The 22,348-nt window shown below is 44.3% G+C and overlaps 4 protein-coding genes across 9 annotated transcripts in view; 1 reads left to right on the top strand and 3 right to left on the bottom strand.

The window, feature by feature from the left end:
- The window catches only part of ralgps2 (Ral GEF with PH domain and SH3 binding motif 2), a 71,263-nt gene extending 67,850 nt beyond the window's left edge, over positions 1-3,413 (bottom strand). For 2 of the 4 annotated variants that reach the window (XM_053430249.1, XM_053430246.1), the window contains exon 1: positions 3,276-3,413. The gene's annotated coding sequence lies outside the window, so the exon portion shown is untranslated. Of the gene's footprint in view, positions 1-2,434; positions 2,591-2,853; positions 3,039-3,275 lie in introns of those variants that run through there. The other 2 variants (XM_053430248.1, XM_053430247.1) reach the window with 2 other exon arrangements.
- Positions 3,414-4,614: 1,201 nt separating this feature from the next.
- LOC128447870 (cytochrome c oxidase assembly factor 7) lies at positions 4,615-6,579 on the bottom strand. Of its 3 annotated transcripts, none has more exons than XM_053430257.1 (4): positions 6,432-6,579; positions 6,132-6,253; positions 5,905-6,045; positions 4,615-5,268 (listed from the first exon to the last, which is right to left on the bottom strand). In XM_053430257.1, exons 2-4 carry the CDS (start codon positions 6,235-6,237, stop codon positions 4,823-4,825), a joined length of 693 nt encoding a protein of 230 aa, XP_053286232.1. In that variant the 5' UTR covers positions 6,238-6,253; positions 6,432-6,579; the 3' UTR covers positions 4,615-4,822. The 3 variants fall into 3 exon arrangements, with proteins under 3 accessions (XP_053286232.1, XP_053286231.1, XP_053286230.1); XM_053430256.1 differs by having other exon boundaries at positions 6,132-6,327; positions 6,432-6,546; XM_053430255.1 differs by having other exon boundaries at positions 6,132-6,548.
- Positions 6,520-15,773, top strand: zyg11 (zyg-11 family member, cell cycle regulator). The gene is made up of 18 exons (XM_053430245.1): positions 6,520-6,956; positions 7,083-7,248; positions 8,025-8,236; positions 8,330-8,647; positions 8,749-8,862; positions 8,951-9,067; positions 9,149-9,289; positions 9,531-9,707; positions 10,613-10,677; positions 10,893-10,992; positions 11,754-11,804; positions 11,891-12,052; positions 12,202-12,249; positions 12,353-12,550; positions 12,658-12,710; positions 13,329-13,426; positions 13,543-13,743; positions 13,827-15,773. Exons 1-17 carry the CDS (start codon positions 6,927-6,929, stop codon positions 13,731-13,733), a joined length of 2,241 nt encoding a protein of 746 aa, XP_053286220.1. The 5' UTR covers positions 6,520-6,926; the 3' UTR covers positions 13,734-13,743; positions 13,827-15,773.
- echdc2 (enoyl CoA hydratase domain containing 2) lies at positions 15,770-22,292 on the bottom strand. Its single transcript, XM_053430253.1, is given in 12 exon segments — positions 15,770-16,186; positions 16,409-16,456; positions 16,537-16,587; positions 19,005-19,129; positions 19,229-19,291; positions 19,387-19,443; positions 20,289-20,343; positions 20,345-20,382; positions 20,489-20,575; positions 20,676-20,763; positions 20,847-20,914; positions 21,838-22,292. Coding segments are annotated over 12 exon segments (999 nt in total). The 5' UTR covers positions 22,079-22,292; the 3' UTR covers positions 15,770-16,108.
- Between the last annotated feature and the right edge of the window lie 56 nt (positions 22,293-22,348).

Raw genomic sequence — 22,348 nt, forward strand, 5'->3', positions numbered from 1 at the left:
AGCAGAAAATGTACTCAGATAACCAACTTCGCATTTGTTCTCATAGTGACAGAATCAAGGTGGGAAGGTATCAGAGGAAGAATGTTACGAAATGTGACTTTGCAGTTCCATCTGTGCTGCATGGACGTGCCAGACAAATGCATCAAGTTACCTTGGCAACTGAGTTAAAGCACCGATAGGAAGTCATGCAGAGAGAAAAAACTCGCTGCAGACCAAAAACACCTCCAGAATATGTTTAGGACCCAGGAGGGAGGATACAAGATTGCTGGTTGAAGGAGGATTTTATATAAACTGTGGAGTGAACATGATGTAATGCAGAGCAGGGAAACATACCCTGTGAAACACAAGGGGCTGAACCTGATGACGTAAAAGCCCGTAGCAATTTAGCCTTTCCCCTAAAAACACACAGCTCTGATTCTGAGAGGGGAGTTTCATTTCACACACACACAGATGTAATCTCTAACTAATCACATTTGCAGGCCTTGGACAGAGCAGCTACACCCCAGAGCTGAACAGATGGGCCCACGTACACAAGGCATCTCTGGGATTAGCCCAGCTCGGAAGATGGAGGTGGTATGAAGAGTTACCGAGGGAACGTTTCTTAAAAGTCACTATAGATCTCAAATGACGCTGAGGGAGTTGAAATCCTTCATAGATGGAAAACTGAAGCTGCGTTTATAAACACATTATCGTCTGAATGATTTTCTCCCTCTGAATACAACATGACCACGTTTGAATTATGAACTGTTGACATGCATCCTTGAAAAGACAAAGCACTTAGCTGTAGATGATTGTGTTATAGACAAAGGGGTGTAATTAAAGATAAATAACTCCCTAAACAGGTGAGCTCCAATAAAACCTGCAGGGGATCACACTCTATCGGCAAGCAAACAGAGTTTGTAACTTGATGTTTTTGCTTGAGAAACGAAGAAAATTATATTTCAATGCAGCATTCATAAATAGGCGTACAGATCGTTCGTTTGTTGCTGAAGTCCCATACTGCAAATCTCCACACTGGATACTGAATCAACCACATTTTATTGGATTAAAACCTAAGCCCTGCACCCACTGACCTGCAGACGAGGCTTTCCCTGATAATTTATAACCCATCCCAGCTTTCTCGGGGTCTGAATTAGATAAAGTAAAAACCAAAAGGAATTCCAAACAGTTTCCTTTACTGACATATGGACGAACAGGGGACCACCAGCCCTGCGAAGGCTTTTGGTTTCATCTCCTATTCTGGGCTAAACTTTAACTGTAGTATTATCTGACCACTCAATCATACAATGCTTACAGAACTGGTATGACTGCAATCTCGAACACCAACTAATGAATAAACGCATCCGGTATCTATTCAACTATTGAAGGAGGCCGCAGGAGCCAAATGAGATTGTATCCGCCTTCCTTGCATGACACAACACAGCACTGTAAAGGCATGCGAGTCATGAGTCTGAACCGGTGACCTGTGGGTCATATGTTAAGTGTTGAGAACAGCAGCTCCACACAGCCGTACTAAATATCGATATGGAACATTCCTTAGAGTCCTTTTAAATCGGGTGAGCAACGACACACAGGACACTGAGTGTGTTAGGCGGCAGGGCTGAGCAGAAGGAGGCTTTGAAAGAGAAAAAAATGGCAGGCTAATCGTGAACCGGCAGTGAATGCAGATTAAATCTGTATCTCCTTGATAACTATTGAAGCGGATCACTCATGTGCGAGTCCGTTTCGTTCGGTTATCAACAGATAACTTTGCGTACATCTTCAGATACTCCTGGGCTAACAAATTAACATGTAACTCTTGCTACTGCTATAAGACCACTGTCGAAGAGTCATTTATCAGTAGAGGAGCAACATAGCTTCATTTGATCTGTGATAGAAGCTTAAGATTGATCAATGTTAGGTCTGTATAATGTTTACTAGTTAGATGAAAATAGAATAAGGTGCCAAATCTCTTACAACATCTGCCATGGATGGTACGTTTTCACATTTGTCCCTTTCTTTGTAAGCAAGATTTCACAATGTAGCTAAAATGATTTCAGTGAAACTTGACAACAGGGTGGGACATGGGTGAAGGAAGAACCTATTACATGTTGGTGCTCATCCATATAAAAGGGAGCACATCCAGGATTTGTCTCTACTTTCTTTAACATTGTAGACGGCACTTTTCAAAATGTTTTTTGATTCCTGAAAGAATCCTTCATGGATGTCTAAGGGGAAAACCATTTTTTTTACTCCAGATCCAAATAAAAATGTAGTGAACTTAAACATGGTTTCATAGGAGGATTTTGAGCCTTAGTGGAGCTCTCTGCCATTCCAGTTTATAACTGATATTGTGGATCCAAACATTAAGACTACATCCGAGGGGGTGGATAGTTATGAGGCACAGTGACTCGTTGAGTGGTGTTAGAGAAATGTAAATTTAATAAACACCTACCAGCTGAGCCTGGAAGGGGGTCCTCTCCTTCTCAAGCCCTAAAAGTCCCCCTCTTTTCAGTCATTTCAGGCCATATGTGTCGAAAACTGCAGGTCACTAGACACACAAAGCAGCCACACAACACGTCCTCGGTGCTTCTTCTGAGACTAGATAGACTGTACACAGTATTGTTCGTGGGTGAACCCACGCCACACCCAAAACACTCCCTGGAGGGGAACCGTGCAGGGGGTTCACCGCCAATGAGCTAGTCGGAGCCCAGAGCCTGCAGTGGCTACGGCTGCTACATGCGCTCCGCAGGGCTAGCAGCGAGAAAATGGGTCGACACGAGCCCCCCGTGTCCCCAAACACAGACAAGCTGTGCGGTGACTCGAGTAAACACAGTGAGACTGCACCAGAGGAATCACAACATGCTAACTCACCGCGCTCCTTGCCCCTGTGGCTCCTGCGTTAGCGGCAACGCTCGTTAGCTCAAAGCGTTAGCTCGGCGAGGGAGCGCATGATTTATTACGAGCGTTGTATCAAACTGCTCGGTGTGCGGTGCGGCGACTGTGTCTTCACGTGGGTGGAGGAGAACAAGAATAATGGCTGACATACATCACAGCACCCCGCTACACTCGGAGCAGCCCCTGCAGCGGCTCGTCATTTCTCTCGCATCCCCTCCTCCGGATGGATGCCTATTTATACGGGGGGGTACCCTGCGTATAAAAACAAACACACCCAAACCCGTGCGCGGGGCTTAAAGGCACGTTAGCTAGCTACATCGACGGCTGCGGAGGGATTTCTCTAAAAACGACGTCGCGGACGATAACAAAAGTCGGCCTCGCGCTGCTCAGTGACTCACCGGAGTGCGCCGTGTTCCTCTGTCTTCTGCTGATATTCCAGCGGGCACATGGGAGGAGAAGACGGTGCGGACAGGCTCGAGGCTCAGGACACGACGATGCGCGTCGCAACAGCTGTCCTCTGTTTTGAGTGAGGGGGGCTGAGGAGACGGGCGGCGGACGGGCGGAGCTTCCCGACCAGTCCGCCCATCACCCTGAAGCCGCCGTTTACGTTTTTATATACAGATGGATTATCCGTGCGTGTCCCCTGTATGTCCACATTTCTGATATAATACAAAGGATTCAGTACAGACAGAAAGCTTCCCTCAGGTTATTGTAGAGACCTCAGGGGGACGCGCGCCCTCAGTTAAAAAGGGCGCAAAGTTCATGTCCTTGATTCTAACTCCTCCTAGTGGTTCAACTACCTTAGTGCCCCAAGCAGCTCCTGTGACCTTATTATTCATATTATTAGGTCAAGAGGTGGGGATCAGAGAAATAAAACAACATACTATTGTCTTATAAACATTTTGAAGCCACAGTGCAATGATCCACAAGTTTGTAAATTTCTATGCTGGAGATAAAATGAAACTGATTTCTACATAACATAACAACATACCGTGTACTAATAGCAAACACAATTGATGTAATACACAGTCCTGCATGAAGCCTGATACATGATAACCAATGGGGTTCAAAGCTATATTTTAGACTGTTAGCTTATGTATTGTTATTTCTATACTAAAAGTCACAGACGAGTGTCCCTCAGTAGAATATGTACCGAAGACAAGGCTGAACAATCCTACACCTGATGGTCTTGTTCTTTTGGTAGAAATATGAAAGATCTAGGAAGTGGGCTGATGACCTAAACAGTTAGTCATAAACATATTTAGAATATCTCATACTTGTTTGTTAACAACACTATAAAACGATGAGAGATACACCACAGCCGTTTTCCCTTCTGAATAAATGTGATCTCAGCTACACATCATTGGTAGTGACAGGTTTGTAGCTCTATATTTTCTAAGTACAGTAGCTGAGAACAGTACCCTTCTATAAAAATATTTAAATATACTCAAGCATGATTACCTAGTTCTTTTATAAGAAATATAAAGGACAAAAGGAAGTGGTCTGGTAACTTCAAGTATTTGTCATAAAATAAGACTAAATAAAGTGGTCGTCCTGGTTTCGGCCCTTAATCCACATCCATCCCATAATTTACTGGGTTCTTCTCAGGCCCAGGCCCCATCCAAGTTTGTGGAAAGTAGTTTAGTAGATTTGTGTAATCCTGCTGACAAATAAGACAGGAAATAAACACAAAGTCAAACACATTCTCCATAGTGGATTGAATAACACATTACTGCATTTTAATCCAAATTCATTTTATTACTTTTATAACTCTTGAACACATTTTATGAACTTAAATTCATATTCAAGTGGCCACACTTGTCACTCCCTGAATTTCATGGTCTATGGACTGCGAAGGTGGTGCTAACACCCATTTGACCATGTGGCTTTTTAACTAACATCAGATCACCTTCAACCTTTGAACACCTCCACCACAATGTCCCATTCACTCCGCAAACTTGAGCTGCCTCTCCTTCTCTGAAGTGTGAAGCTCCTTCGCTCGATTCTTCAGGTCCTCTGCTTTCTTTTCATCCTTCTCTGTACCTTCCCCAAGTCTGTACATGCGACTTGCGTTGGCACAGCCCCACACATGTCCCAGCTCACAAGCTGTTTGGGCAAACTTCAAAGCTTGAGTCATGTCTGGCTCCAGTCCTTTGGAATTGCCCTCGATGAACATCGCACTGAGGTTGAAGCACGAGGGAGCAAAGCCACCAGCACAGGCCTTCTCATAGTACTGGCGTGCGGCCGTAAGGTCGGGTCCTCCCTCCATAGCTCGTCCATCATGGGCTAACAGGCCAACATTGTGACAGGCATCTCTAGACTTCTTTCCTCCGGCATTGCAAGAGCGCAGAAAGAGAGAGTAGGCAGTTTTCAGGCACTGGGTCACTCCACCTGGTGAAAAGATTCAGGAGAATGACAGAGATGCAGAGTGATGTAAAGAGTATTTAAACCCCTTCCTTCCATAATAATTAAGTCACATTAAATATAAGATAAAGTACTATAAAAATGTATATAAACATCTAAATAGAAAAAAAAAAATTTAAATTAGCACTCGATGTGGTCACATACTATTTTGATAATCATTATTAATGGTGTTAAGGTTAAGGACAGAGGATGTTGCACGTTTTACAGATTAAGCCCTACAAGACACAGTGAGACTTGTGAATATGGGTTATACCCATACAATTTGAATTAGATACTCCAGGCTCCTCCCACACTCCAAAGACATATAAACCCCACTTCTCACCCAAGTGTTGAAAGTAAAACCAAAAAATGAAAAAGCAGACAAAGCAAAGGACATACTGTAGGTTGATGGATGAATGGATGGACGTACAGATTATTCATATTAAACCGTTAATATTTGCAATAATTGTTGCATGACAACTTTACCTTGCACTATAACCAAACTGTAACTGTTGTACAGCCAAAAACCTGTAACTTTATGAAGTTAAGTTTTGAACTTCTAAATGTGTCTGACACACCAGAGAGGGTAAATAATGGAGGCAGTAAGCCACGCTGCTGTCGTACCTTTCCCCGTGATATGGTAAGCCCCCAGTTTGTAGCAGCTCTCTCCATGTCCATGAGTTTCACAATTGTGTTTGAGCACCTGAGCTGCAGCCTCATGGTTCTTCTTCACCCCATCCATGTAGTCTGCCAGCCTCTGACACCCTGAGAGGAAGAAATCAGGTCAGTGTGAGGGCACAGCTCTCTGAGTTTCAGCACCACTGATCTGTGAACAGCGCAGGTCGTATTACCTTCAGGGTCGTTCTCTTTGTAGCACTGGAAGCTGTACTCCACCCCCAGGTTGTCCAGAAACTCCTTCACCTCCTTCTCGTCCTTAAAGTCCACAAGTCCCGCCATATTTCCGCCGACACCTCTGCGTTTTTAACCGTCAGATAAATCACATGTGTTGCAGGCTGAGTTCTCGCCACATCCACTGATACTTGTGACCTTGGTGAGCGAGTTCAGGAGCGATTTTTGAAAAGCGTTTCCTCACAATAAACACGTCATCAGAAATCCTTACAGTCAGAGGTAAGTTTGTTATAGACGCTCACCACAGTTTATCATATGTTAGGTTGCTCTTGAATCCAGAAGAGGGACTAGTCCATGTGTCTTCCTGGTTTGATAATCCGACTTTACAGGCTTCCTTAGCCCGGCCCCCTTTGAGAATGTACTTCCGGTGCGGTGACCTGTGTTTATCGTCTGTCTCGACAAAAATAGAAATTACCTGTGAAAACTAAAACCTTCTCCCCTCCGGTTCCTCGATTCCAGAGCTTCGGTCACCTGCAGTGATAAGTCGATACCTCTCGAACATGAATTTTGACACAACTGCTTCCTTTCGACATGTTTGCTCGCGGAGCGACTTTCCACAGCGGAGGCGAAAACAAGTGAGCTAGCTGGCTGCTCCGCCGGTAACAGATTAGCATAGCGTCGGGCTGAACGCTGAGCCGCTGCACGGCTATCAAGTGAAGCGGTGGTGAAAAAGACACCAGTCTCCTTTTCATAAGCTAAAACTAGAGTTCGTTTATCTAAATTAGACTCTTTAAAATATGACCATGGCCTGCGGCTTCCTACACACGGTAAGTTTTGCCGTTGGACGTTATGTTGTGCTCATGTCATTTCTGGAGAAAGCAATTAGCATATGTGCTGTTACTGTCAATTGAAAACAGCTAAAGTAGCTAACAACAGCATTGCTCTGTTTTCAGAACGAGTCATCCCCCGCGGCTCTGACAGACTTGTGTCTGACCTATGTGAGCCAGAACCTGGACTGCTTCTCCGTGAAGCGCCCGGACGGCTCCCTGTGCTTCAGAGAGGCTGTGCTCTTCCCACAGGAGCTAGCAGACCAGCTGTTGGCCAAGATGGCCACTGAAGGTAAACCTGGTCCTCTGAAAGACACTGCTGGACAGACAGAGCTGGTCATGGCTGAGTCGCACCATTGTTGCTGCATCATTCAATGGTTGAAGAGCCAAATACCAAGCTGATCCATTACTGGGATCAAAATAAAATAATTTAGCCCTTGAGTGTCTCAACAGTTTCTATTCCCCTTAAAGAAAAAGGGTAAATTTGTGAAATTAGCGAGCCACTTAGACACAGTTCAGACCTGGTATTAACATCCATCTGGAGGGATTCGATCACAAGTGGTCAGCATTAAGTACATCATGATGTGTCCGGAGATATGATCACTCTGACCACATACAGAGGTGGTCTGGGATGCATGTGGCCACGTTCTTGTTGCTTGTGAATGCAAATGTGTCCAATTCCACATATATAATATAAAATAAATATATGGACTCAGACTGCATATTCAGCTCACGCCCTCTAACCCTTTAAATCCACAAAACAACAAACTTTGTGGACGCAAATGGCAGCTGGACTCCTTTACATGTAGAGCAGGGAAGTGAGATCTAACCACAAGTGGTCACAGGAAACGCACCTAGGTGTGAACAGATGAACTTAGAGTTGACCCCCTGTGATCATATCTCTAAGGACAGATGTTAACACCAGGTCTGAACAGAGCCTTGATCTGATGGTATGTTCTCACCAACACTTTGATCGTGGAAATCTAAGTACTATAGTGCAGAGCTCAGTCCTGATCAGTCCTGCATGGATCCAAAGATTTTATTTGACTTGACGTCATTATTCTACAGGTGTGTTGAATGACAGCACAGTGGGTGTATTTCGGAACTCTGAATACCTGAGGCTGAGAAGGGCCTGCATCCGCACAGCGCGTATCTCTGCCGAGGCATTCCAGAAAGCTCTCTGTCCCCACAGACTGTTGGAGCTGGATGCTGCCAGGGTCAATGCAGACCTCACTATTCATGATATCCTACAGGGACTGGCCTCCAATAAAAACTGTCAGGTAAAGAGAGAGTTGTTAACTTGTTAATTTTTTCCCTCGCTCCATGTTAAAATTATAACTTGTTGTTTTCTTCTTTTCTCAAACACCCTGCAGGACTCGCTCCAGCGTCTTGGCTTAACAGGTCTCACCATGTCCTCTCTGGAGGAACCAATCCGGTATCGCTTCAGCTCCCTCCAGGGCCTCCGCTCACTCTCTCTAGCCAATGTAGACGTCTATGACCCTGGGCTGGTCGACGTTTGTTCCCTGCCTCGATTAGAGAGCCTCGATATCTCCAACACCTCAATCACCAACCTCACTCCACTGCTGGGCCTGAAGGATCGGCTGCGTTCACTGACACTGCACCAGCTGAAGAGGCTGGAAATGAGCACTGCTCAGCTGCTGGGACTCATACGCCAGCTGGATGTATTGCAAGTGAGTGGAAGGGTGTCTTCTTTCAAATCAGTTTGTATGTGGTTATTGAAAAGAATACTGTTGAAAGATTCCCAAAGTCACGTTTGTTTGTTTGTGTTCAGCACCTGGACATCAGTGATGATAAGCAGTTTACCTCTGATGTGGCTCGTCAGCTGCTTGGACAACCGGGAATCCTGCCTGACCTCGTGTCCCTGGATGTGTCGGGGAGGAAACAGGTATTTATGTTTGCATTTGTCTCTGAGCGCTTGAGTAAGATGGCAATTATCTAGCGCTCATTTTTTTTACATGTGTGAATTGGTGCAGGTTACAGATGCAGCTGTTAAAACATTTGTTGATGAGAGGCCAGGGATGACCTTTGTGGGACTTCTGGCCACAGATGCTGGTTTTTCTGACTTCCTCTCTGGAGAAGGAATTCTGAAGGTAGTATTGATGTGTACATCAACACTGATAACTGTACATAGGAATTAGGGTCCGCTAAATAATCTTGTTGCGTGTCAACAGGTGACAGGCGAAGCCAATGAGACCCAGATTTGTGAGGCCCTGCGCCGCTACAGTGAGAGGGAAGGTTTTGTGAGAGAAGCTCTATTTCATCTGTTCAGTTTGACCCATGTCATGGAGAAACCACGGCCTGACATCCTAAAGGTGAACCAACTAAACTATATTTAGAAATTAAGTATTTTTTTCTCATTCAATTAAGACTGGTATTTTTTTGATTCATCAATCATGTCAGATAATAATAATAATAATATATTTATCTAACAATCATTGAAGTGTCATCCAGGTTTCCAAGTTTATGTCAAAGTCTTACATCCCCACTACAGCTCTGTACACTGCAAGTTCCTCATTACTATTACTTTCTTTTTCTCTTGTTTTTATTTTCTAGTTGGTAGTTTTGGGTATGAAGAATCATCCTGCCACTCTGAATGTTCAGCTGGCAGCAAGTGCCTGTGTATTTAACCTGACAAAGCAGGACCTGGCAGCAGGGATGCCAGTCCGACTCTTGAGCACCGTCACTCAGCTCTTACTGGAGGCCATGAGGACTTTCCCAAACCAACAGCAGGTACTGTCATGCCTGCCCCGCTGTCATAGTGGCCCATTGTTAGGGTTAGGGTTAGCCTAGCCCACCAGGTGACGTTAAACAAAAACAATCTGTAATAACAATGACTGCATTTAGTAGGTCCCTTTCACCAGACACGGTTTAAAAGCAGAGGGAACTTAGAAAAAAAGCGCATACAACTGTCCATGGAGGAATTACTCCAATGGATGAAATGTGATATTTTGAATGACACTCAGTGGAGTGCGTTCGTCCAAGGCTCTGAATAATTTTTTTCCTTTAAGAATCCATCGTTTGTTTTTTTGCTGGGAAATTGGTTAAAACCGCAAAAAATGCAGTATCTTGCCTCGTTAAAGAAAATATAACCATTGCCCCTTTGTCTGGATTCCTCCACTAAGTGTTGTAGAAATCTGTTGAGTACTTTTTGCATAACCCTGCTGAAAAATCAACAAATCAACAAACAAACCAACCAACGGACAGAGTCAAAAAACTTAACCTCCATTGTGGAGGTCATGTTTTTGGGGGCATCCTCATTTCATATCAACTATCAGCAACATATTTTTTATCAAGGCACAGATAATAAAAAAGAACTGTCTACTACTGATGTAAGTTGTGACAAAATGTGATTGTAACTTCCTACAGCTAAAGAAGCAGTTGCCTTCTTTTGGTTTGGAGATAAAAGTCTTCAGAAAAGGAAATATATATATATATATATATATATGTGTTTTTTTAAATATTTTATTGAAGCTACTGTGCCACCTGTATCAAGGTGGCACAATGAGAATGATGTATGATGACATTTTTTTTGACCATACAGCCTCCAATTTAGACGTAAGAGATACTTTCTGTCTCCATGTTTTACTGAGCCTGCAGATCAGACATTGATCTCCACTTTGGTTCCTGTGTTACAGCTGCAGAAGAACTGCCTGCTGTCCCTGTGCAGTGACCGCATCCTGCAGGAGGTTCCATTCAACAGGTGTGAATTACACATTTTGTAGAAGTATGGCTAGAAAGTAATTTAAACAGATATGTAAAAGCTTGAAACAGTGAATATGTATCAGTGGAGGCAAAGCAGGAAACCAGAACATAAAATGATCGACAGGCCATAATGTAACAGCTTCTCTATTAAAGGAATAGTGTGTTTACACTTTAAAGTAGATGTGTTTTGATCTTTGTTTATTTGTATTCAAGATTTGAAGCTGCCAAATTAGTGATGCAGTGGCTCTGCAACCATGAAGACCAGAATATGCAGAGGATGGCGGTGGCTATTATTTCCATACTGGCTGCTAAGGTTCAGTTCATGTTGTATTATATCTCTTATACGGCTCAAAAGTATGGTTCCGGAAGTTAAAATCCCTTCATATATAAAAATAAATGTAAACAAATTTAGGTAGACTGACCACAAGCTACAAGCTTGTGGAACGATTGGTATGCTCCTGTAGAAGCCACAAGTTTGTATGATATCCACTGCGTTTTTTAAATGAAAACTTTTTAATTCTTAATGTCAAAGGGAAGTACTGCACTACCCAGAATCCTCACATAAAATAGTGAAGGCTGTGATTGGTAGAGCTGGCTGTTGATATGTAACCAAAACAACTGCGAAAATCATGTCCGCTACAATCGGGTGGTTCAACATTTCATTACGTTTACCACAGAGCAACCAGGATTTTGTTTCTAACATTCTGCGTTTTTTGTTTTGTGTTTTGAGATGAGGAAAACAGTCCAAAGGAGTTTAAATCAATCGAAATCAGGTTAAATTCCAGAAGAAATGCACTGGAAGCTCTAGGAAATCGATCATTTGGATGCGTAGTCCCTTCACTCTTAAAGCAATTATGTACACAGTTAATAATCAAATGTTTAATGGCCACTGATCATCTCATAGCTGGTCAGCCTGGTACCAGACATAAATCTATTTTTAGATGGATTTTCTTAAAGGTCAATGGATAAAATTAATGGGAAATTGACTTCAGGAACCAGAGCCATTCTAAAAGTGGGCTGTCCATGTTTGACTTTATTTGTAAGTATAAACATTTCAATGTGTGCTCTCTCCAGTTGTCCACAGAACAAACTGCTCAGCTTGGAGCAGAGCTGTTCATAGTGAAGGTAAGATTCTCCTCACAGCTGTGTTCTCTTTCACTGTCACTAATTTACCAAAAAAGGAAATAATAATCTCTCTCCCTTCCCTGCAGCAACTGCTCCACATTGTGCGTCAGAAGGCCACTCAGGGCGTGGTGGATGCCACCCTCAAATTTACGCTGAGCGCACTCTGGAACCTCACGGATGAGTCACCAACAACCTGCCGCCATTTCATCGAGAACCAGGGGCTGGACCTGTTCATTAAAGTTCTAGAGGTACACAGACATGTCGACACGCGCATGTAAATTAACTTAACAACTTAGAACAGATTACCTTATCAGCCTATCATCACATCATGTACCGCTCAGGTATGTATGCCTTAGGGGAAGGCTGACTCACTGTTGTTTTGTTTCCATCCCTGCAGTCCTTCCCCAATGAGTCTTCTATTCAGCAGAAGGTTCTCGGTCTACTGGTGAGTTCACTGCTCTGTTTTTACCCCTCAGAAAAACTAAAAGCTGAATACTTTTAAAATTTGTGAGACATTATTATTCCCCTTTCGGCTTCTGTTTGTGTAGAACAACATAGCAGAGGTCGGGGAGCTGCACGAAGAGCTGATGGTGCAGGGGTTCCTGGCCCACATCAGCACTCTGCTGCACAGCTCAGAGGTGGAGGTCAGCTACTTTGCCGCAGGCATCCTGGCACATCTGACATCAAGAGGAAAGGAGGCCTGGACGCTCAGTGCAGAGCTTCGGTCTTCGCTGCTGGAGCAACTGGTGGGAATGATCTACACAAACATGTACTCAATGTATGCTCATAGATTCTGTGCCCAAATATTTGTTATAAGTTTATTTATGGTGTGTGTATTTGTGTGTCTCTCCAGCATGATGTCATTATGAAGTGGCCCCCACCAGAGTGTGAAATGGTAGCATACAGGTGAGCAGCAGCTTCTAAATCTACCTAACAATTCCAGAAATCTCTCTGTCTGCATGTGGTGTGCATATCTCGAATTAGGTGAACAGCTCTTCGTGCCTCAGAGGTTGTGCAGCTTGAGGGTTCTGTAGACGGAGTCCTGCAGCTTGTCTTTACATGCTAAGGCTCATTTACTGCAGGTCATTTGCACAATTTCCGATAGAAATCTGCAAGCAGCAACAACAGAGGCTGAACCAGCAGCCCATTCCAAACAGACATTATACAGAGAGTGTACTAGTAATAATAAAAGGAAAGAATATGATTGCATATGGACAAGTAGGCCCATACTATACAAAGGAAGAATGTATTACTTATATCAAGTCTGTATAATTTAATTTAATAAATTATTGGGAAAAAATCTAAATTTGTGTCTGCTTGGAGCAATTTATGAAGACCTATGGTCAACCTTGCAAAATAAGTTGTACAAGTTGTCTTTTGAAGGTTGAAAGTCCATCCAAACTTTCATCCTTGCAGACACGATACTACCGCAGAACCTACAGCATTGATTCTGTGCATATGTATAAACTTCATTCAATTGTGAAAACCTTAGCCTACGACTTATCACTTTATCTGATTCCGCAGGTCTTTTAACCCCTTTTTCCCTCTTCTGGAGTGTTTTCACACCCCTGGTGTCCAGCTGTGGGCAGCGTGGGCCATGCAGCACGTCTGCAGCAAGAATGGTGAGGCACAGATACTGTACATTCTAATATGCATGTTCAGTTTTTATGTTAACGCATTCACTGACCCGCCCAACTAAGCCACTCATGTGATATTGCGTTAACTCTTGTGTCTGCAGCCGCCCGCTACTGCAGCATGTTGTTGGAGGAGGGCGGCCTGCAGCAGCTGGAGCTCGTCCACGGAAACCCACAGACTCACAAAGACGTCAACCTGCTGGCTGAGAGCATTCTGGAGAGCCTGCAGCGCCACAGAGCTCGTACCGGCCAGCCAGCACACTCGCACACAAGTCGACACCCACCACCCCAATAACATCACAGAGGTAGCGACACACACAACTTCTCATTTGCTATTTAATCGCACAATGGCTGTGGATTTTTCATTCTTTCACCTTGTCTCTTTCAGAAAACAAAGCTCCCTGACCAATACAGAGACACTTCAAAGGGCGGGGGGGGGGGGGCGCCACCACTTAGGGGTTTTTGTATGTGTGCGTACTTGTCTGTGGTATTTGTATCTACCACACAAACATATTTCATCAAGAATCCCCAGAGCGGTGAAGGAGAGAGACTACGCAATTCTTTGCACACACTAACCCTATTTATTTTCTTTTGTTTGTTGTGCTAATGTTTATGAACATTTTAATTATGATAAGCTGTTGGTCAGTTTAGCTCAAATCTCATGAGGCCCGTGTTCGTGCTCGCTAGTGTGACTTCTGCATCATGATTTTCATACCAAAAACAATTCAGTGCACACACATACAAATCTCAGTTTGGGAAAGCAAGCAACCATATGAACTGAAAGTTGATCCATGCCTCTCGCCCCTCTCCAGCCCCCTGTACTGTCACTGAGGGCTGAATTTGTCTGACTTGGTTGATCCACTCATTAAATATACGCATGACGCAACTTTGAGCTCGAGCATGCTGGAGTTAGTCAAAATGGTTGTACTGTTCATTTTAGAGATGCCTGCCTGTTTGTTTATAGCAGTGTCCCATTCACTGAAACCCCACGCCTCTGGGTCTGCAGTGCTGCTGTTGCTCTCCTCTTTATTTAGTCTTTTATCAGCTAATGCATTTGATTTGATGTGACAGGACACTTGCCGAGGGTGTGTTCAGTGGGTTCAAATGTTCCAGACATTACAGATGAAAACCTAAATTACGTCTCTTGAAGAAGCTCCAGTGCTATTTCTTTTATGAGCATTTGGCAGCCCCAAGGCAGCTGAATCCGCAAGCCAGCCAGTGATGCTATAAATCAAACGAACCAGAGTAGGTCTCACATGATTTATTGAAATGAAAAAGAACGCAATTATTATTATTTCTGGTTTAAGTGCAAATGTCAACTCTGGATAATGCTGTGGTCAGTAAAGTCATGAAGGTTGTACAGATGTGAATTAAGTGACAGCTGTTTTCTCTTTAAGAAGCTGGTGTGTATATATTGGTATGTTAGCTGTGCTTCCCAACCAGTCCAGGTGTTGTAAAGACAGGACAGCACTTCTCTGTGAGCATGTGTGTGTACGTCTGTACAAGTATCAGCATCTTAAAGACTGTTTGTCATTTGTACATACTAGAAAACACGGGAGAAATAGTGATTGCACCGGTTGCATGATAATTATTCTACTGTATGTTCCATAGTTTGTTTCTGAGTAAGAGAAACATGCAGAATAAAGAGACAGGAAGTTGTGATGGGGGTTTGGGGAGGTAGTGGAGTTGAGTTATTTCTCTTTTCTGAAACCACTTGTCCACCTCCAGGATTTTACTGGGTCATCTCTGTCATCCAGAGAATGTGCTGTTAGAGCTGACCCTGGCACCCACCTTCATCATGGCTCCTGTATCCATTCTCGATGCAAACCAAACTAATGTCACTGTTACAACCTGCTGTCAAATCCCTAATGCAACAAAAGTTCTCATTAAATTCATCATTTTCAGGAAATATGGATCTTTGCTCCAGCAGTAACAACAGTGAGAGGTCCCAATGCTTTTATAGAAGATGAAATAAATATAATATATTGGGCTACAAGCGTTAGTCGGAAATATAAGTGGGCAAAGCACACATCAGCTCCTCTGCTCAGTGATATATGGCCTCGTTAATTCTGCACGTGTCCCAGGCTGATGACACAGAACATGTTTTTGGTTCTCTTCCGTTGCTGCTGATGATGTGATGGATTGTTTTGTTAAGCCCCTGAACACCTCCCTGGATGAAAGGCAGTTTTTTTTTTAAACAAGAATTGAATTCAGATAATCTGATAGGAAATGCAAACCAGTTAAAGATGCTGTATGTCTGCTATGACGATGCCATGTTGCTGCTGAGAGTCACGTTTTCAAGTGTGAAAAAATAAAGAATGTACATTCCCATAAACTGGAGATGACACTTTTTAATGTAGTCTCTTCCAGAGATGATGTTCCTCTAAAGTCGCCTATAAATGAAAGTATACAGAGGTAACAGTAAAAATCATGGCGGTCATATTATGCTGTTGTTATTTGTCAGTCTAATCTTGAAGGTCACTACTAAAGCCAACTTAAACTATTGTGTTGACACAGACTATGTTGGCCTGGACAGCAATATTCCCACTTTTCTGAATAAGACATTATTTTGACTATGTTCACATGAGTTGCTACTACTTGTTTACACAGTGAGGTCCTAGAGAGCAGCATGTGTCTGTGTGAGGGAGAAACATGACAGCTGAGACGAGTCTATTCCCCAGTGTAGCGTGGAGGTCTCTTCTCAATGAAGGCTGCCATCCCTTCCTGTCTGTCCCGCGTGGGGATGACCTGACAAGAGAGGGCAAAGGTTACAGCGGGGCGACAGCGGCCAGACAATGATGATGCGACTGCAGACAGCCTCCGAGGGGTTTACACTCAGCAACACAGCTGAACCTGAATTCATGTTCTGTTCATTTGTTTATACTGATTTATTTGGTGTACTAATGCATGCGCCAATGATTCGTCCAGAATTTTGATGAACACATATTGAGTACACACCGGGGGTCTTACCTGAGCATAGCACATCCTTTCTATAGCCATCCCTGAATTGATGTCAACCTGTAAGAGACTTGATTTCAGTCGTCGTGGTCACTGATGAAAAATGATGGGACGGTGTGATTCATGAGTCATTTGTTTACCTCGATGCCTTTGTTCAGCGCTTCTTTAGCCATTCGCACGGCGACAGGAGCCTGAGCAACACAAATGAAACATCAAACACATTGGAGGGTGAGAGGTTTGATATGAAACCCTGTTGAGACTACTGTACTGGCTCCATTAAATTAAGTAAATATTCAAATGACATTAACTGAAACGCCTGTAGTTAGAAAGATAAATTCTGAAGGTTGGATCCAGATCAAAACCAAGACTGGATTTTGGGATGTAATCTGATAATAAAATTCTGATTTATTTGATCAGCCCTTCCAAAGATGAAAGGGAACCTGTGGTAGCCTTCAGTTGTCCTAAAAACTCAAAAGGTGTTTAGTTTGTCCAGTTTTGGCTACTGTAAAAATACGGCGGCCTCTGTAGAGGGGACCTACTCCTGATGTAAATAAAGAGTACTTAAATATAAAGGGCACATTCGAGGTTTAGACGACAACTCATACACTTTAGATCAGGGGTTTTCAAATTGGGTGAATGTGAGCCTCCCCTTAGAGTAGGTAAGGACAGCCGAGCCTCCCCTCAAAAAAAATGAATCCCGTCCGCCTGACCTAACCCACACACGCCTCTTCAGTAAATGCCATCTTTTGTATGTTCCAGGCAATGATGATTTTCAATAACTAATCAAATGTAATGTTGAAGACATTTTATTTCCACAACTTTTTTAAAAGTGCATTCATAAACGATTCTTTGCAACAGCAAATCATTTCCAACTTCATGCAGGCCTAATTGAGGCTACTTTTAAAATTAGGCCTATCCACAAGTCAACAAAACATGCTTAACATGTGTAATCTGCGCCAAAGCTACAACCAACGACATCCGACGGCTGAAATCGGTGCTGTGTGACCGGGCTTTAAGCGCACATTTGAAGGAGATGCACATCGTCTCGAAAAGAATCTGCACAATGGACAACTCTCTGATCAATGAACGACAACGGCATATTATCAGATCGAACAGATTCACATATTTTCATGAAATTTGTTAACGATTTCAGCCACGTACAACCTCAAATTTAAACAACAAACAAAATGCGTCAAATTCACATCATTTGCGCTACGAGCGGCATCAACCCTATGGCCCACCCAATTCATGGATTCAAGACAACACAACATTGACTTTCAATTGAATCGTCCATATCAGTGGGAACAATGAGGCCTCGCTTTTGATGCACAGAGGTGTTCGATGCGGGGCTGCAGTGCAGAGAGAAATATACACAAGTCGTCCTCCACCTGCAGCCTTGATCTGTATTTGTTTTTAATCACGGTCAGTGTGGAAAACCCACACACACACAAGTACGTGGAGGTAAAGGGGATTAAGACTTCCATAGCCCTATTGGAGATCTGGGGGAACTCGCTCTCCACAGACAACCAGAAACGCATTCAAGATCATTTTTCCTACGTTTTTTGCTGGGTCCTGTCTCCTCCCTTAATGCTGACTCCTGTTGACTTGGGACAGGGAAACGATGCATTTTAAAACTAATACACGCACGCACAATTATCGATATCACTAGAGCTGCATACAGATGTGTATTTTGTTTTTGCGAGTGTCTCGTGTCGCGCCTCCCCTTTGGCTCTTTGGCGCCCCCCAGGGGAGGCGCGCCTCACCTATTGAAAACCACTGCTTTAGATGAAACATCATTGGGATTATTTTATAATCAGTTCAACTATAGCCAATAGATTCCTTTAACCTAAATCTTACCCACTGGACCCTTAAATGAAAAAGTGAAATGTCACCTGTAACACACCAGACCTCCCGCCTCATGCCAAAACCCTCACTCAGAATGTATCTCTTGTATCCCCTTTCTATTTCATTCACTGCAAACTCCTGTCAGTCCCTTAACCCACACCAACATCTGTCTTTGTGTGTCTGTGTGGGCTATTTGTGGTCCATTTCTCCACTTGGCTGCCACTCTGGCCCTGCCTGACTGCAGGCATCTGAACTGGAGTGAAAGAAATATGGAACGACAGAAGCCTGGAGAAAGGGGGAAGAGGAGGGAGAAGAGGGACAGAGGGGAAGGTGGGAAGACAACACCACGAAGAGTGGGGGGCAGAATGAAAAGAGGTGGACGAAAAGCTGAAGAGATTCATGTTTACAGGAAGAGGGGGAAGAAGAGAGCTGGTTGCCTCGTAAAGGAGGAGGAGGATGCGTCAGAACCTGAGCGGTGGGGGAATACAAAAATGATGGTTTAGTTAAGGGTTAGATTAATCTTTTGATTAGGTTTGGTTAAGTTTTAGGTTAAAGTTAGGTTAGATTAGGGTAGGTCAAGGTTTAGGTAAGGTTGGTTTAGGTTTAAGATAAGGTTAGGTTTAGGTTAAGGTTACGATAAAGGTTAGGTTTAGGCAAGTAGTGAGTATGTTTAAGGTTAGAGTAAGTGTCCAGGAAATCAATGTAAGTCAATGTCCTTTGAAGTCATGGAGACACGACTGTGGGTGCGTGTGTGTATTCTAACCTGGGGCAGTATCTCTCTGGCCAGGCTGAGTGCCTCTCTGTAGGCAGCATCTCCTGTCTGGTTCTGCTCCACTGCTCTGTTTACAAGCCCCATCTCCAGCGCTGCCTGCCCCCCCACACGCTTACCTGATAATAGAGAGAGAGCGTGTGATGCACAAAAAGCCCTCGCTACACAACAAGCATCCTGTGCCTATGGGCAACATGTCAGCGTTTCTGCATCACCACCTGTGAAGATGAGCTCTTTGGCCAGAGCGATGCCGACAGTCCTGGGCAGCCGCTGGCTGCCCCCTGCAGGACAAACCACCTCAAGGTCAACTTCCCAGAGCCACTTTGTGTCTCTCGGTTCAGAATCAACTCATTCTTGTGACCTTTGTTCGTCTTACCCGCCCCTGGGAGCAGCCCCCGTGTCGTCTCAATCAGACCCATCTGTGCCGAATACGCTGTAACACACACACAGACACACACAGGACAGAGGGCAGTTGAAGGTCTGAGCAGCATAGGGCCATTAAGCTATAGGGACGGCACAAAGTCTGAGTGATGACTCTTTCAGAGCAACAGACGCAAGCACCTGCTCACCTAGCTTGTCAGCCCTCAGCCAATCACCGATCGGCCTAATATAGCCAATCCGATTCAGCGGCCATGAACAGCTGAGCAGATGTTTGGCCCTGTGCAGCTATCATTAGTCCCTGAGCTCATCGGACGATCATTAATAGTGGGTCTCCAAATATCACTGTGTCAGGAAGGACAACTGACTTGTTTTTAGCCTGTGTGTTATAGGGTGTTTAAATAAATGCACCATTCCAGGAAATATAAGAAGCGTCAGGTTATGCTTTTCTCCTCCAAATCGAAGATAGGCTTGCAATGATTGACCAATTTTAGTAAAGGGTTGATTATTATGTGTTTTATGTATTCAGTGCTAAAACAGCATTCTATACACGTCTATATTTAACGAGGCTCGGATGATGTGATGATTTGAAGATTACTTCTTAACTCCCTCCACTGTGAATCATTCTCGTGTCCGCAAGTCCAGGTTGAGAGCCACTGTCTGAATCTACAATGAATGAGGGAGGTGTCAGTCTAGTCAAGAGGAATGGTCCCGGGGGATGTTTCTATTCTCCACCATACTATCGTCAGTCAGCCCCTGATCTAATATGACTGGATCTTGGACAGCTGTGAAGCAGACTCGACACCGCCTTCTCTAACTCCATTAATGTGACCTGAAGCGAGAGAGAATTGTAAAAGGTATCCACACGTGAAGCCAAGTGAAGGTTCAGCCGTCACTCACCAGCAGTGCGGAGGTCACAGGCCAGGGCGAGCTCCAGTCCCCCTCCCAGGTGGAACGCCATCCACGGCTGCGATGGTTGGCATTGGCAACGATGCTACAAAGACATCAAAACAAAGAGAGGACAGCTCACAAGTGTGTACACACATCCAGGGAACCACCAAGATGAGACCAATCCTCCAACCATCCATCTGTTGTCTTACCGATCTGAGTCATGAGTGAACGAAGGCCGTGAACGAACAGGTCCGACTCAGAGTTGTTCATCAAAGCTCTCTCTTTCAGGTCGGCACCTACAAGCGGGCAGCAGCACACATGATGCGGAAAGGATTGGATCACGCGTGTAGATGCCCGGCAGGGTTAGAGTTAGGGTTAGGGTCAGATGTCACGTACCTGCACAGAAAACCCTGGGGACTAAACTCCTGAAGACGACCACACGCACAGAGGAGTCATCGGACAGAGTGGACACCAGCTCCCTCATCTGGACTCAAAGGACACAGTGGTCTCAGTGTGTGTGTGTGAGTGTGTGTGTCTGGTTTGTGTGCGATGTAAGAGTCTGCTCACCTGTGACACAAACACATGGCCCAGAGCATTTCTTGCCTTGTGTTGACACATCATCACCTCCACGATTCCTGAGGAGAAGAAAGCAAGAGGGAGGAAGAGAAGCCAACGATCAATAGAGATGTGCCAATACCAGCATCGGATCTGCCTCGGATTCTGCCGAAAATGGTGGATCGGGCATCCACGGTCTTTAAAGTTAAGTTATTTTCCTATTCTTCTTTTCTTTTTTCTATAGCCACTGGCAAGTACCGTTTTTATAGCAGCGAAGAGGTGAATTTGGATGGTGCAGCATGATCCAGAGCTGGCTAAGATGTTGGAAATTTGGCACTAGTGTTGCCAATTACCCCATTATCAACCTCAAGCACTTTAACAGCTTTTAAAGGAGCTAATTGCTGTTTATTCCTAGATTTATTAATTTGTCAATCATTCCCATAAAATTAGACATTAAAATAAGTTCTACTGCATTATACTGAGCTGAGCTAGACCATAAAAAATACCATACTACTAAGTGCACTGGAATCAGAACGCTACTCTGTATCGGTCGAAACGCATCGGAATCGGTATCGAGAACATCTGTAACAATCAACAGTTCATTCAATATTTTTGACCAATTTAATGTTTTCATTTTTGATTAAAGCACTTTATCTTTTCCACTGTTATCTTGTATCCCTTACAGGGCCGGGTCTAGACAGGCATGTATGAGGGGGCAGCCACAAATCTTGAGGGGGCATTGTGCCTAACCCTAACCCTAACCCTATTTAGTTTGAGGGGGCACAACATTTATTTGAGGGGGCCAGGCCCCCTCTTGCCCCTGCCTAGACCCGGCCCTGATCCCTTATCTTGTTTAATATCACATGATATAACAGTATATTGCCGTACAGCTTCCTGTGAAGAGCAGGACGTATTAAATCTTAATGTCATATGGATCATCTCATGGCGTTTTGGTCAGAGTGAATTGAAACGATGTTACAAAACATGAACTTTTCCTCCCTACCATCGTCTCCCTCCTCTAGGCGCCTCAAATCCACCTCTGCACGACCCGCCGCCTCCGTGTGCTGCCAGCGGCGGTGGGCGCGACTGTATCCCGCTAAAGGGATACCGACACCGGCCAGCATTCGCGCTCCCTCCCGCTGAATCAGATGGGAGGTTCGGATGTGCGTTCCCCGCAGAATTGCACCCAGACACCGCCACGACGGACCACTGGGCCCGGGGACTCTGCGGAGCAGCGACGTCATGTTGTCAGAGGCTTTAGTGTTTCGTTTCCAGAAGCAGGAAGACGACGTGACAGAGTTGTGGTTACAAATGGAAGTTTGGAGCAGGTTTCTTCCGGTCAGAGGAGGAGCGACTTAAAAACCAGCAGTGACGCAGCACAGAGCAAACAGGTAGGATATCAATCCATCCTCTGAAGCTCAGCCACACTTTGTGTTGTTAGGGAGGCTGAAAGGTTAAACAGTATTTTGATAAGAGGGAATTTTACTTACTCACACTTTCTATTTCATTCAGCA

Source organism: Pleuronectes platessa, chromosome 9 (genome assembly GCF_947347685.1).
Source record: "Pleuronectes platessa chromosome 9, fPlePla1.1, whole genome shotgun sequence".
Lineage (NCBI taxonomy): Eukaryota > Metazoa > Chordata > Actinopteri > Pleuronectiformes > Pleuronectidae > Pleuronectes > Pleuronectes platessa.

Bases quoted from the DNA above. Each gene is read 5' to 3' on its own strand.
- zyg11 (XM_053430245.1), top strand. From the start codon at position 6,927: ATGACCATGGCCTGCGGCTTCCTACACACG. The intron at 7,249-8,024 runs GTAAACCTGGTC...ATTATTCTACAG, and splicing joins GGCCAAGATGGCCACTGAAG to GTGTGTTGAATGACAGCACA. The intron at 12,711-13,328 runs GTGAGCAGCAGC...CTGATTCCGCAG, and splicing joins TGTGAAATGGTAGCATACAG to GTCTTTTAACCCCTTTTTCC.
- LOC128447870 (XM_053430257.1), bottom strand. From the start codon at position 6,237: ATGGCGGGACTTGTGGACTTTAAGGACGAGAAGGAGGTGAAGGAGTTT. The intron at 6,046-6,131 runs GTAATACGACCT...TCTTCCTCTCAG, and splicing joins CAAAGAGAACGACCCTGAAG to GGTGTCAGAGGCTGGCAGAC. The intron at 5,269-5,904 runs GTACGACAGCAG...TCTTTTCACCAG, and splicing joins TTACCATATCACGGGGAAAG to GTGGAGTGACCCAGTGCCTG.